A 16,056-nucleotide genomic window follows, 5' to 3' on the forward strand; every position below is an offset into this window, starting at 1 on the left:
CCACACACCCACCCCTGCCCCCATCGGTGCCACCCCGCGGCTCGTAACATCTGCTCGCCCGGGCGGCCCCACTCTAGGCCGCTCGCCCCCATGCTCACCCGCCCACTTGCCCACTCGCTCGCTCATCCGCTCGCCCGCTTGCTCACTCGATCGCGCACGCACACACACACACACATGCATGCACGGGCACAAGCACACACCATCCCACCCTTAAAGGAAAAAAAGCAACCCCTAATTTGTGGTGCAATGCAGAGGTCGCCGGTCAGATTCGATCTCACGGCATGGCAACTGAAATGACGGTGCAAGTTTCTGAAATTCTCCACCCCTCTCCACCGACTCTGTCCACCCGGCAGTATAATTGAGTACAGTACACCACAGTTAATCAGCCGTGTGTGGTGGGGTAAAGTGGAGGCACTCCCACCTCCTGACAAGGCAGTTGCCAGATGGCGACAGAAGTAATGAGACTGTCAGAGTGGTCCTTGGAGGTCAGATGTAGATTGTATCCCATCTGAGGGGTCTGAAGTTCAAAGTTAAAGTTACAAATGTGTAGATCCAGAGACACGGGAACACCACAGGCAAAGCAGGAAGGCAGCCAGAACTGTCGCCAACAATTGCCCAAGCTCTGTCGCCCTCATTGGCACCACACTTTGCTGTCAAGCCTTCTCCTGGCGAGCCAGGGTATGGGGCACCTCGACGTTCACCCACGGTAAAGGAGTTACGCGACATCTGTGTGCGTGATCCGCCAACCCTCGCTGCCTCCACAGTGCTGAATTACAAGCAGCCACATGCATCATAAGCCGCCGTCGCCGCCGCGTGACGAAAGGGATCTAGCAGCAGGAGAGAAGCGATGGCCGGGTGTGGCGGCCTCAACGGCAAAGGGCCGTGACGACCTCTTGGACCTTGGCCTTAATAATTACGGAATGATCGCCGTAATTATCGTTAGTTCACCTTTGTTTGCTCCTTGGGCTCTTGCCATTTTGTTGGGGAAATATAAATGTCAAATGTCAGACAGAGGCATTTGATGAGACCGTTTATGCTTGGTTTTCACCGACACCCAACGACCCCCCCACTCACTCACCCACTCCCTGCCCCAGAGTCAAAGTCAAAAGTGGTTTCCTGTGCAAATGAGCAGTTGAAGGCATTGGTGCTCATATCCCATTCACCGCCCCTGCACAGCCTGTGCTGGAAATCCCACATTCCAAAGGCAGGGATTAGTCTATTCATCGGACAACCACCATTGACTTTCCCACAAGGTGAGGATGATGATGATGATCATAATAATAATGATTTAGTATAAATTGCCATTTGCCCCATTGTTACAGCACAAGGCTATCACAGCCACTGTGTTTCACTGATGGATACAGAGTACCAATAGAGAGCAGGATCGCTATTTGGTTTTACCAAAGCAAATAATTTGCAGTGTAATTCACGAATCTGTTCAAATGTAGACCATAACGGGGGCACACGATGGCCTGCTCTTGCGAATGACATCGGGGGGATCTCTCTAACGTCCGATGCGAGTGAAGCAGATGGCACGTGGTATTATTACTACGTTTAATACGACGCTGCGGTATTAACTGGGGCCGCTGCTGGATTCAAACCTTGAACCTCTGCGACAAGAGGCGAACATGCTGCCGCTGGGCCGCGTCCGTGCCCAAATGAATGCTGACTGCTGTCACGAGTCCTTGCGCTTGCCGCTGTCGTGAATTAAACACAACTTCACAATGAATTACAAACTAACCATTCTGTCACGACCACAGAATCACGCGAACCGTCCGTGCGTAACTTCATAACGGGCACTGCCGAGACCTGGGGACTACATCGGCTTCTATCGTCATCAATCACAGATTACTGTCATCGTCGTCGTCCTCATCGGCGATGTTCACTCCACTGCTGGATGAAGGCCTCCTCCCGCAAGCCATCGGCATTTCTTACGGTACTTGCGATGTAACAATCCCCCTAGCTCCAGCACGTGAGCCAATGTCATCCCTCCATCCCGTGGTGGGATGCGCTGCCACCAGAAACACCTCCCATACCTTCGCGCCTCCACCACTCGTCCACCGTCACGTGTACAAAAGTCCTTGAGGCAGCCCCGTGGCATCGAGTGAGGGGGGAGTGAGAGCAGGGGGGGTGGCCAGAGGAAGTTGAACCCCCCCCCCACCACCACCCCACTGAAGGCTCAGCCTCCTATTCTAAACTCTTATAATCAAGTAACATGATAAGTATAATTAAGCAATGGGCATCTAAGCCATTGCAGTATCATGCCCGGCCTCCCCCCTTGAGTGTTTGTATGGCTCTCCCCCATCTTTATAAAAGCTCAGGCTACACGGCTGCCGCGACGTATAGTGCGTCGGTGAAGCGTGTGTGAGCAGGGCCAAATTACGTTTACGGGGGAGCCTGTTATAGTTTTTTGAAGGGGGTGCAGGGGACACACGCTTTGCTGAGGGTGTCTGCGCTGTGGTTTCCGTGCCTTCATCGCGGTTTGGCGAAGACACGGGGGTCACCCCCCACCCCGCCCCCACCCCCCCACAAACGGGACAGAAACGGCACACGCGCGCGGTGACAACGAGCGGCAACGAGCGGCGACGAGGAGCGGTGACTCACTCTGCTCGGCGAGGCCCCTGTCGTTGCCGTCGTGTTTGGCGTCGTCACGGGCATGGCTGCCGGGCCGCGGGGCCATGGCGGGGAGTGGCACAGGCCCCACGCACAGCCCATTCTGGTGCACGCCTCCTGCCACGCACGCACGCACCAACGCACACCCGTGCAAGGGCACACCTGTGTAGGGGCACACCTGCGTAAGAGCGCAACCCCGTGGGTAGGGACAAAACATCCGCACGATAGCCCCGTCTCTACGGGAAAAATACACTGGCACGAAGGGTGCAACTGCAGCGAGCGACCACGTGACCGCCCTCACTACGGACGTTCGTCATGAGATGTGGAGGCCAGTTCCTTTGTGACCGGGGTGAGATGTTCACCAGTATGAATGTGCGTGACCCAGGTGAGATGACGTCCGCTTGACCCAGAAAGGTTGTTCTCAAACACATTTGTTCCATAGGATCCCTTTGACGCATGAGAGAAGTTTATGACCCAGGTTAGATGTCAGGGTGACCCAGAATTAATGTCCGCTAGCACCCAGGTGACCCAGTAGAGGTGCCCGCTAGCACCCGCGTGACCCAGTAGATATGTCCACTAACACCCGCGTGACCCAGTAGCGGTGTCTGCTAGAGCACGTGTGACCGGGTGGATATGCCCGTGAGCACTCAAGTTACCTGGTTGAGGCACCCGCGAGCGGATATTCTGCTAGCACCCAGATGACCCTGTAGATATGCTTGCTAGGACCCACGTGATCCGTAGAATATGCCCACTAGCACCCAGGTTACCCGGTAGAGGGGCCCGTGTGCGCCCACGTGACCCACCGAGTCGCTCGATGGATCCGTGTGCGAGCGCTGGCGGGGAGCAGTGGCGTGGGGACGGGGGCTCCTCGGATCGCTGCCTCCGCATGGGGGACGGCTCGGGGGAGCTGTCCCTCTCCTCACTCCTCTCCTAGCGGGGGTCATGGTGTCCGGGTCAACAGGGAGGGATCCAGAGAGAGAAGGAGGGAAATAAGTGAGGTGTTATGATTGTAAGGGTCAGAGGTCAAACGCAAAGAGGTGGTGAAGGAAGGTGCAAAGAGACAAACAAGCACAAACACGCACGTTCCGAAAATGAAATCCCTTTCATAATCACGGAGAAACACTCGCCCGTGGGGTATGCGGATGCATGCCGCCGTGTAATTAAATAAAGACGTCCGACCAAATGCAGAGGAGGCTGATTTATGGGGCGCGTGGCGTGCGTGCGTGGCGGCTGCCCCCGTGATTTATCTGAGTGTGAACGCCCGAGCATCGCGCTGCAGCCACAACCAGTGCTGCAGAGGCGTGCGCGAGCGAGAAGAGGCATCGGGTGGGAGGGGGTGGAACTGACAGACAGATAGACAGACAGACACATGGAGGGACAAACAGACAGGTGGCTGGAATAATGGGTCAGATGGGCAGAGACACAAACGGAAAGATGAACGAGAGTGAAAGCCAGACCCTGCCTCTGCAGCCAATGCCAGTGACTTGAATTGAGGTTTGTGGTTGCGAGTAGAGGCATCAGAGGTGACACGGACAGATGGAGAGGCAGACCGGTTAGCAGACAGGTGCGCAAAAGGAAAGCAGACAGAAAGACATGCAGGCTAACAACAATAAAAAAAATTATATTCAGGCCAAGACGTGTAGAAATTTAATGACAAAGACAGACGCAGGTTGGATGGTAAACAATTAGAAAGTGAGACGGACACATTAGTAAGTAGACAGACCAGTAGGCCGACAGGCACACAAAGAGGCAAACCACAAGATAAATTGACGAGTTTACGTACACAGAGAGATATATATTAAGACAGATATGTGCATAGAAGTAGAAAGGCAGATACATAGACAAACAAGCAGGCAGACAAGTAACGATACATGTTGGCAGATATAGATACATAGATACAAAACCAAACACATGAAGAGACAGGCGAACAGTCCGATAGACAGACAAGACAGCCAGCTGGTCAGACAGACATTCAGCTAGACAGCCAGATGACACTTGTGCCGACACTTGGACAGGCAGACAGGCGTTCTGCTCGCGCCGTGTGCACTGTGATGTTTTAATTCGCAGCCTCTAATTAATCACAGGTTCGCTACGTGGAGGGGAGGCAAGGGGAGGGCCCTGCACAGATCCATCTGGCACCACATTTGCCATCCGTCCGTTCGTCCGTTCGTCCGTCCGTTCATTTGTTCGCTCGCTCACTCGTCCATTCGTCTGAGTACACGCGTTGTTCGCCTAAGTGTTTCTGGAGCGGCTCGGTACACCGTGAGAACGTGTCGCTTCCAATGAGCTCGTCGCCCGCTCACGTGCCGCCACGATCGGACGCGTTATAATACCCGCCATCGCGCAGTAATGGCCCCCTTCACTTGAGAGATGTGACAAATGCACGCCGCCGAGCCTAAACGGATTACGGCCGAGGCCGTCCGTGATCTACGATTGGCTCCTCGCGATACACCGCAGCCGATTTAATCTTGTTTACCGAAAAAAAATAAACAAAAAAGATAAATACATTCCATCCACCCACCACCGTCAACCGCTACCACCCCACCCCACAACCGTAACCCAGCTTATAAGAGTCTAATCATCACACGCCCAGCCTCCCCCATGGAAGGAAGCCTGAAAAAAAAACAAGAAACGCAAAGTGATAGCTCTTAACGGGTAAACAAGAACGGAATTAAATATGAGCGAAGACGAGCCATTTGTCACCCGTGCCAATATTTGCCGCAGACAAGGCTGTCAATAGCGGCATTTTTTTGGCTGACTCAGGCCACAGATACTGCTGATGTGCCCACTCCATCAAGGATGGCTGTGCCACGCGGCATACCAATTATAGATCACCCGCGCTCCTTTGATGTCATCCGCGGGAAAGAAAACGCCGCATCTTTGTCCGGTTCCGTTTGTTTTTTTATTAAATCATTGGCGTTAGGCGCGCATTGATTTGATTTTCTTTCTATCCACCACACGCCTAACCACCCCCCACACCCCCCACTGAACCCCACCCCACCGTTCCCCACACACCCACCACCCTAAAGTTCTTCCTGTTTGTTTGCCGCTTTGTTGTTGTAGCGGTTGTTGTTGTTGTGTGCTGCAGCTGTCAATAATTTGCTGATGTGGCTGGGTGACATACATCGTGAAACAAGGAGCCACACGCACACACCGACAACAAAACCAGATGATCACGCAGCGGCCTGCAATGTTTACAGCTGAGATACAATACGATTAACAATCATCCGGTGCAGCAGTAACAGCTGTGACCAATCCGCTGCTGGATGATGACCCCCACCCCCAAACCGTCGCCATCTCCCACAGTCCTGCGGTGCAACAATCCAGCACACGAGCCCATCAGAACATGGCTCACGAAATATTATCGCGAAGGATATATTATTCATGCGTCCGTTAAAGATGTAATTCTTGACCGTTAAGAAAAGTGGGCACATCGGCTAGACGAGAGGACGGCTGGTGGGCGAGAATAACTACTGAGTGGCGGCCAAAGGAGAGTTTGCGGCCAAAGAAGACAGCCAGCGGGGAGATGGGATTCGATGGGACTGGCTCATGTACAAGTGCAGGGCCGACTACTGAATCGCAGAACTAAGAGGGGACCGCCACAGCTTGGGAAGGCATTTGTCCAGCAGGAGATTGATCACAGCTGATGATTAAGGCATTCTCAACATCGTGAAAGCGATGGGGGAGAGAGTAAAAAGACTGAATGCACGTGCACTGGTGGGAGACGAGTAGAGGCTTTAGAATCAAATATATATTTCTCAAATTTATCGCTATTATTTTAGTGAGGTGTCTATAAATGGATTGCCGTGTTATAATCTTTAAAACAACTGGCAGCCCACACATCCTGTGGACGTGACTGTCCATCCCTCCCTCCTGCCTGCCAGCAAAACAGTTTTCTAATAGAGTAATATTATTATAATATAATTTTCATCTTAATTATTGTTACTGAACGGATGCAATGCGTCAAGACACCACGTCCCCTGAGGAGATGGAGCAATGGAATCGGTTGATATGCAGGTTCTATGCGGATTGTTACATTCCGATTGGTGTTTTTGCACTCCTATCGGTTTTGTATTGTTACATTATGGGACCTCGCTTGCCAGTATCAAAATTTCAGAATAGGTTTTACCCCCCCCCCTCTCTTACCTATATGGCCTCTTGATACAAGCACCCCTTTTGCCCACTTCAGCAGTTGTTTCTCGCTGTGGTTGTCCCACCTGATGACGGACGCTTGTGTTGCACCCGAAACGTCGTGATTTAATTGATTTTATTTTATACCTACGTGACTTTACCGAAAGAACCAAAGAGTAATAAAACAGGTGTTAAGATGCTAAAACACCAAACTGAAACCTTTTGCAAGGAATCATGTCCGCATTAACCACAAATAGTTGTGGTGAACATGCAAACAAGAAAAAACACATGCTCTCATAGTATATGTGGTTCATGCAGACATGATTCCTTGCAAAAGGTTTCAGTTTGGTGTTTTAACATCTTAACACCTGTTTCATTGCCAGAAAGGGTAAAACCTATTCTTATATTTTGTATTGTTGTTGTAACTTCCTGACGCGTCCCCACAGGGCATCTGTAGAAGAAAAAAAGCTTCATAGCTCATCGGATTCCTCCAGTCTGAATACAGATGCTGATTCTGACATCGTAGGCACGGGGAGGCCTTCATCCAGAAGTGGACTGAGCGCAGCTGATTGATTATTATACCAATTTGGATGTAAACGTAATATAATGGCATTATATAATTTGAACCATGTATATGGTGTTGTTGCTGCGTTGGCACAAGCACAATTAACAATAAAAACTAAGCTCTATCTCTGGCCTCTCTAAATATTGTGAAGATTAGAGCTATTGCCCGAAACGTCGACTGCTTTTCATAATTTTCATTTTAAAGCCTCTTTGTGTTATTGACGGAAGTGTTGAGTTTATTGTCATAGGTGGCTCATATTAGACATTCGTCAATAACACTACCCTCAAGAGGAAAACATATATATACACTACATGACATCTCGGGCATTAGCCCCTTCTTCATATGAGACAGAGAGGTTATCTCTATCATAAATTTATTTTACAATAAAAAATAAATGGCCTTGAAAAGAAAATGTCTACCAGGGCACCATGGTGGATACGAATGCATTCTCCCAACTATTATTCACTCAAGCCCGTGTGGCCACCTCTCTGTGCCTCCGCTTTGAAGGACAACGATTGCCCGAAACGTCACCAATTACGCCACTTGTCCTCTTCAGGGCAATGTTATTGAGCAATGTTTTGAATATTTAATTCGGATCTACACGGCGATACGAATACAATGCATTTCAATTACAATCCATTAGCGTGTAGTTTTCATTTAACCCATCCTCGTGTATTATTAATCACCCCCCCTCCCATCGCCACCCCCCTGTCAGATGATGGTGAGGAGGGAGCCGAGGGGATCGCACGACACAATCTACCAAAATAATAAACAAATAGATGGCAATTCCTTCAGCCGGCATTGCAAGCAGCGGCCGTGGCTCTTGCTGTCCGCGTCTTTCCTTCTCGATCTCTGCGAGATAAAGGGAGGACGGAGAGAGGAAAGAGAGAGAGGAGAGAGAGAGCAAGGGGAGAGCAAGGGAGAGCGAGCCGCAAGGGCAGCTTGCCCTGCTTGCTCGCCTGCCCTTGCAATGCCAGCCCTGCTCATCGCGCGTTTGCAGCAGCAGCACACAACAAGCAGCAGCAGCATCCTCCTGCAAGAGCATCATCAGCAGCATTAGCATCATCAGCAGCATTAGCATCATCAGCAGCAGCAGCAGCACACAACAAGTAGCAGCAGCATCCTCCTGCAAGAGCATCATCAGCAGCATTATCATCAACACCAGCATTATCATCAGCAGCAGCAGCACACAACAAGCAGCAGCATCCTCCTGCAAGAGCAGCAGCATTATCATCAGCAGGAGCAGCAGCATGATCAGCAGCAGCATTATCAGTAGCATTAGCAGCAACAGCAGCAGCAGAAACAGCAGCATCATCAGCAGCAGCAGCAGCATCATCCTCCTGCAAGAGCAGCAGCAGCATTATCATCAGCAGGCACAGCATCATCATCAGCAGCAGCATCATCAGCAGCATCATCATCAGCAGGAGCATGAATTCCCCATGCAGTCTGCTCTTCAACCGTGCATCACGCAGCTGCAGAGCGGGAGGCAACCACGAGGGGTGGGCGGTGGCGACGAGGCTGAGATTTTATTTGGGGTGGGGGGAGGGTCTGGGCTGGCGTGGGGACGAAGGGGGGTGGTGGTGGTGGTTGTGTCGGTGTGGAGGGTGATGATGATGATGACGACGACGACGATGCCCGTCGCGTCGTCTCCCCCCCCCGGCCGCCGTGGTTACCTTGAGGCCCGCGTCGAGTCTGAGCGGGTGTCCGGGCTGAGCCTCGCCGGCCCCGGCGGCCATGTTGCTGGCGTTGCCACCGCCACCGAGGTGGGTCATGTGACCCATCGCCATGGTGACGGAGGCGGCGTGCGGCAGCGAGACGGGGAGGAGCGGGTGCGACATCATCATGAAGGGGAGCGCGCTGCCCATGTGCTCCAGGCCTGAGTCACGTGGTGGAGGGGGGGAGTGGGGTAGGGGGGGGGTGGGGAGTGGGGTGGAGGGGGGGGGGCACGGTGGTTTTGGGAGGGGGGGGGGGGCGAGGGTGGTTTTGGGAGGGGACACGGTGATTTTGGGAGGGGGGGGCAGAGTGGTTTTGGGGGGGGGGTGGTTTTGGGAGGGGGGGGGAGGTGGCTTTGGGAGGGGGGGGCAGAGTGGTTTTGGGGGGGGGAGGTGGTTTTGGGAGGGGGGGGCGAGGGTGGTTTTGGGAGGGGGGGGGCAGAGTGGTTTTTTGGGGGGGGAGGTGGTTTTGGGAGGGATTGGGGCAGAGTGGTTTTGTGGGGGGGGAGGTGGTTTTGGGGGGGGGGGGCGAGGGTGGTTTTGGGAGGGGCAGAGTGGTTTTGGGGGGGGGAGGTGGTTTTGGGAGGGGGGGGGGCAGAGTGATTTTTTGGGGGGGGAGGTGGTTTTGGGAGGGGGGGGGGCAGAGTGGTTTTGGGGGGGGGGGAGGTGGTTTTGGGGGGGGGGGCGAGGGTGGTTTTGGGAGGGGGGGGGGCAGAGTGGTTTTGGGGGGGGGAGGTGGTTTTGGGAGGGGGGGGGCAGAGTGGTTTTTTTGGGGGGGAGGTGGTTTTGGGAGGGGGGGGGGCAGAGTGGTTTTGGGGGGGGGAGGTGGTTTTGGGGGGGGGGCGAGGGTGGTTTTGGGAGGGGGGGGGGCAGAGTGGTTTTGGGGGGGGAAGGTGGTTTTGGGAGGGGGGGGCAGAGTGGTTTTTGGGGGGGCGAGGGTGGTTTTGGGGGGGGGAAGGTGGTTTTGGGAGGGGGGGGCAGAGTGGTTTTTGGGGGGGGGGCGAGGGTGGTTTTGGGGGGGGGGGGCGAGGGTGGTTTTGGGAGGGGGGGGGCAGAGTGTTTTTTTGGGGGGGGGAGGTGATTTTGGGAGGGGGGGGCAGAGTTGTTTTTGGGGGGGGGAGGTGGTTTTGGGAGGGGGGGGCGAGGGTGGTTTTGGGGGGGGGCGGCGAGGGTGGTTTTGGGAGGGGGGGGCAGAGTGGTTTTTTGGGGGGGGGAGGTGGTTTTGGGAGGGGGGGGCGAGGGTGGTTTGGGGGCAGGGTGGTTTTGGGGGGGGGGAGGTGGTTTTGGGAGGGGGGGCGAGGGTGGTTTTGGGGGGGGGGCGAGGGTGGTTTTGGGGGGGGGGCAGGGTGGTTTTGGGAGGGGGGAGGGTTTCGTGGAGGGGGGGGGGGGCAGGGGGCAGACGAGAAAGAGAGAGATGATGATGATGAGGATGACGAGGCTGACTAAAACAGGGGTCGGCAAACTTGCAGCTCGGGAGCTGCATGCGGCTCTTTAAGGACCCGCCGTCTCGTATTCGCCACGACGCGGTGCAATGCGCCACGTCACATGTCGACGGGGGGGTTTGTGTACCGAATTCGAAACAAAATGCCCCTTTTTCTTGGTTATTTCGGTAAAGTCACGTAGAAGGGAAATAATAAAATAATAAACATAAAACATTATAAAATAATTCTCACGACGTTTCGGCCACAACGCAAGCAGCCGTCCTCAGGTGAAGAACAGGTCTGTCGGAAAGACAGCGTCTGAAGCTTGCGTTGCGGCCGAAACGTGAGAATTATTTTATTATGTTGTACTTTTATTATTTCCCTTCTACGTGACTTTACCGAAAGAACCAAAAAGATGAATCCCTGCAGTCACGAAAGCTTTTAATCGAAAAATGCCCCTTATTGTTATTTTGATTGCCGATCCCCTGGACTAAAATAATTAACTGTTCACCCCCCCTCCACGCCCTCGGCTTTAAATATTTGTCAGTGATTATGTTCAGATAGGGGATGGTTTTGGATTTTTAAGGAAATTTTATGGTAAACTTTTTTTCGCAATTTCGGATCAGTCGCACCGTGTTATTTAGATTATTTTGCTGCTATAAATGTCCGCGTGATAAGCCACTTCGTTGAGCTACCATTTGTGGCCAGGTCTCTTCTGAAAAAGAAGCTAGATAACTCAGTGGGCTTTGCAGGGTAAGATAAAATAGTTTAGTTTTTATTTGTATATTTGTTTAAAGTGTTTTGTTTACCTTTCCTATACTTTGCACTCCTATCGTGTTATTGTTTTGTTTGTTGTAAACGTTCTTACCCGCCCCTACTGGACATCTGTAAAAAAGAGATTTATAGCTCGTCAGATTCTTCCAGTATAAATAAATACACGAAGTCTGATTCTGACTCGGGACTTTTCACCAACCCACCCACCGCCCCCGCGCCCCCACGCGCCATCGACAGTAAATATTTGTCAGTGACTATTTTCAGTAAAAAAACTAAAGTACAATAATGGGGATGGTTTGGGATTTTTTTTTAAAGGAAGTTTTAGGGTAACTTTTTTTTCAAAATTTCAGATCAGCTGCACCGAGTTATGTGCCCACGACTGTGACGTCACTGGACGCCACGTGCCGCCTGTTTTTGGCGGGAAAGCAGAAGTGAAGTGGTGTTTGTGACGTCACTTCCCTTTTTTTAAAACTACATTTTAAGTTGCTGGGGGGGGGGGGGGTTCTGAATCGTCCGAAATTTCATATCCAGGCCAGATTTTCGGTATTTTTCTGATGAGCAATCAGGAGCACATCTCCCTCGCAGCGATGCATTGCAGTTAAGCGCATGGGGTTTCAGCCAGACTGTGGGAGTTTCGGGGTATCGCACTAGCGAAACAGTTCCAGGAGGTTTCTGGGTAGATTACAGATAGACCCTTCCTACTTTCACCCCCCCTCCACCCCTTCATCACGGTTAAGAGTTCTACTGCACTGTGATTGTCTTACATCTACACAACTCCTACTGGCTAATATCTTCAGTACTGAGCCTGCTGCTGCTCATGCGCCACTGTTACACGTTATTAAATATTCCATCAGCGGCACAATCAGCATTGATGTCACCTTCCCGGGAAACACGCCAACGTCGGGACATTGGCATGCGGTTGGACCAACGTTCGCGCAACGTTGGCCCAAGGATCCACGTTCACTCGAATTGTCGAATGCGGAGTCGTGAGCACAAAAATATCAGATTTTTTTTTTGTTTGTCGTCCAACATTCTGTGGGTGTCTCTGAGCCATACCTAGAACATTTTGGGAGTGTCCGGATAGCCACGACACCCACAGTGGTAGCTGAGCCCCTGGTTAAGAGACAAATGGGGCATCACAATCGGGATATCTCACGGCGCAGAATATTTGAAAATGAACCGCCGCAATTAATGATGAGCGAACCCGCGATCAAAAAACAGACCCTGAGTTTTTATCTGGTTAATCGCCTGATGAAGCTGGTTGTTGTAATCACCAGCGAAACGTCGTACTCAACGTGTAAATGTTGTGGGTTTATTCTCCAACACAACGGTATGCTGCAATAGTAACTAATAGGCACTTTTTTTTACTTGACGAACATTACTGATTGGCCGTGTCGGGTGGTGGTGGGTTTAACGACGCATTTATATTTATGCGATCTAACCCAAAAAAAAACTTTATTACAGATGATATTGGTCACGAAAGCCCTCGTGTTAAACAGACAGCAAAGGTTGATATTTTTGGGGATAACCCCCCCCACCCACCCACCGCCCTCCCCCCTACGGGGTCCCAATCCCCAGTGATTCAAGTTTGAATTCCGGTGACGGCTAACATCAGTTTCAAGTGCAATGTTGGTGTATTTACGTATGCCATGTGGGGAGCGGTGGTGTAGCGGTTAGCGTCCTGTACCACAAACCCAGCGACCCAAGCTCGATTCCTACTCATGGCCAACACCAGTGACGACTATCTGAACCAATTCTGGGCTTCCCCTAGGTCGACTCAGCCTGATGTGGTGTGCAAACATTGCCACTCAGGAGACAAAGGCGGCCGGGCGTGGTACTGGCCCTTATGTGCCATGCCGACATTCATAGACGCTCGCCAACAGCATTCAGCCGTAGAGCGAGCAGCTCGCAATCGCGAGTTCACCTCCTGATTTGGCGGTTGACTCAGCCCATCATCTCTCCGAGGTCGATACAATAGATAACAACTTGTGGTTAAGTCAACAGTGGTTGTCCTATGCATAGACACGCCCCCGCCATAGCAACGTGGAATGTCTCCACCACTGCTTCAGGCCTGCAAACTAAACGAGCACCGGTGGCCGAATGATCACTTGAGCAGGAATATCACTTTGACTCTGACTTTAAAAACGGCACTTGCCCTAACAGTGTGCGAAGGCTATACGGGGGATCTTTGTCGTCTGTGTGTAAGGGGGGTGGGGGGGGGGCACACTCGCTGCTAATGTGATTGCGTGCGCGTCAGGGTCAAACCGGCCACACAGCTCCGGGAGAAATCAATCGCTGGAGGATGGGCGACGTGGCAGAAGTATTTATAGAATTATGCTCGATTTGCCCCATCACCAATGGTGAGAGCCATCAACACGTTTCGTCCTGTAGACCGACCAGCAACAAACGGGGACTTGGCAAAAACAAGACAGCATCTTGCTGTCCCTTTGCCGGACGTCGGCCAAAGAAACGTTATTTTTATTTCGTACTGACGCAAATATTTGATCAGACAAAAAACATTGCTGTTGATGCTCCTGCTGCTGGTAATGCTGCATTGGCAGTGGTGCACAAACACAGTTAACAATTCAACACGCTCGACAATAACACTGTGGCCTTGAAAGAAAAGGTGTATAACAGGCGACGTTTCATATTGTTGGTAATCTTAGTGCATTGTTGGTATTTGTGTACACATCTTCACAGTGCATAAATGGTATAATTTGTTTACACATCTTTCATGTGCTATGAAGGCCCTTTTCCCGAAACGTCACCTGTTACTATATGTTTTATATCTTTCAAGGCCACAATGTTATTGACGAATGCGTTGAGTTTGCGAATGACTTCATGAATTATTTCCGCAGAGCGGTGCACATATTTTACAAACTTCTTTGTAAATTTCCCCACTCAATTTTTATCCCTATTGTGCAAATTGGTGAATAATCAATTCGTAAATCTCGCGATCTTTCATGCTGGAGAGTGGCCCGTGGAAGCGCATGTCACAGAACTACCCCTGAGGTCCCTTCACGTGCCCTCTGGTGCACACAGTAGTAGAGGGCAGCACTTGCCCACCCACTCTACCCCTTGAGAGTAATGTTCGCTGCATGACAGTAAAAACCGATATTATGATTCTCAAACCTGAAATTGTGTGCAGTCATTCGTGACTGGTCTGAAACCATCAACCAACTACTACTTGAGAAGCCGGTCTTAATCGCAATCTAGTCCCCGTGGGTCTCCATGTGAATCTATGAGTCTCTATGCGACTCTCGTATGGGTCTCGGTGTGAGTGAGTCAGTGGTGACCGTGCCAAAACCATCAGATCACTATACCCCCCCCCTCATCCACACGAGAGCCCGGTTTTAATTGGTGGTTGAATCCTGCGTCGTCGGAACCTGGGACCTCTGCAATGATGACTCATCGCCTCTGACCTCTGAGCCACTCGGCCCGCCTCGAAAACATTTTTAAAAACCAAATTGCACGATTAGAGCAGGTGCTCGCGTGTTTTGCCACGTCTCGAACCACGTACGCAAGCGAGGCACGCGCACACAACACACAATTGTTGTAACAGAACGTTCCATTCCATTCCAGTCGTTGGGTCATTGAGTGCGTTGTATGACATGGGTCACATTGGCGATGGAAGGTTTACAAGATCTGTTAAAAACATTTTTTTTTATAATGCAGTGATTAAATATCCACGAACACAGGAGGCAGTCGGAATAGCACTTTAGGTAATACACACACACATAAATAAATAACAAGCAATATTTACTCAAACGGTGATTTGAATATTCATGGCCGTTTGTGCCACCCGCAGATGAATACGTTCACACATCATGATCACCACCATCATCAGCCAGGATCAATCCACTGCTGGCTGAAGGCCTACCCCAAGCGGTCACCACACCGTCAATGGTTCTGCAACGTAACCATCTGTGCAGCGCCTGCGCGTGACCCAATGTCATCACCTTCTCTCTCTCTCTTTCCTGGGTGGTCGTGCTCGTCAGACGCTCTCTCTATTTAGCGATGGGTATAAACAAAAAAAACTTGATACATTTTATTTTGACATCGATGTGGACTCTATGGGCCTCTGCGTGAGTCGTTGGAGACCGGGCCGACGCCATCTAGCTCACCGCGTGCGAGAGATGCCGATGGTTTTGACATCTATGGCATTGATCGCTGCGACGGGGATCGGCAAATCGATCTTTTCCTCTGGAGGTTGCGTTTTTCACTCGGGACGAAAGGCCCAAAAATATCGGCGAAAATATACCATCCCGCATGCCCGTCCGTCGGCCGTCCTTAATTTTAAAACACTTCGATTCATAAATAAAAACTTGGTCCCTCTCCAAGCGTCACTGACGGGGTATCGTGTAGGCTGTAGATACGTGTAATGTCCATGTTCTGGAAAGTAGACTAAGTTAGCTGCTGCTGGTTGGGTGTTGACCATGCATCAATAGCCATGAGCCTTTGGTCCAATACCCTCCGATATTGCAAAGCACTCGATCTTTCGACGTGATTTGTAAAGGAGACTTAAGATCGCGATTGAGCGTTTCTGCTTCGGCAGGAGCCTCGTGCCACTGTGTTGTGTGCATAAAGTTATTAAATAATTGTTGTTGATTCCTCCAGTCTTAAGTAAAGATTTTGATTTTGTTTTGTTTTGTAACGATACATCCCGGTAAAGTGACGCACGTCTGTGTTGTTCTGTGTTGACCGTGAAACACAACAACAACAACCACAACCTTCTCCTCAGACTATGAGATGTTTTCTATTTTACTTCCGATGATTCGTTATTTTTTTCGATAATAAACATCGCTTCTGAATATCTGCATCGCTCTTTCGTGCCCAGAGT

At 51.2% G+C, this 16,056-nt stretch overlaps 1 protein-coding gene across 8 annotated transcripts in view; it reads right to left on the bottom strand.

The window, feature by feature from the left end:
- LOC144937589 (dachshund homolog 1-like) overlaps window positions 1–16,056 on the bottom strand; it is a 259,425-nt gene that overhangs the window by 129,960 nt on the left and 113,409 nt on the right. For 4 of the 8 annotated variants that reach the window (XM_078864902.1, XM_078864901.1, XM_078864904.1 and 1 more), the window contains exons 5-8: window positions 12,273–12,329; window positions 8,983–9,185; window positions 3,417–3,543; window positions 2,605–2,775 (exon numbers count right to left, since the gene is read on the bottom strand). In XM_078864902.1, the coding sequence (XP_078721028.1) occupies window positions 2,605–2,775; window positions 3,417–3,543; window positions 8,983–9,185; window positions 12,273–12,329 (558 nt within the window). The remainder of the gene's footprint in view (window positions 1–2,604; window positions 2,776–3,416; window positions 3,544–8,982; window positions 9,186–12,272; window positions 12,330–16,056) is intronic. The other 4 variants (XM_078864909.1, XM_078864908.1, XM_078864905.1 and 1 more) reach the window with 3 other exon arrangements.

The sequence above is a fragment of the Lampetra fluviatilis genome, chromosome 19 (genome assembly GCF_964198595.1).
Source record: "Lampetra fluviatilis chromosome 19, kcLamFluv1.1, whole genome shotgun sequence".
Classification (NCBI taxonomy): domain Eukaryota; kingdom Metazoa; phylum Chordata; class Hyperoartia; order Petromyzontiformes; family Petromyzontidae; genus Lampetra; species Lampetra fluviatilis.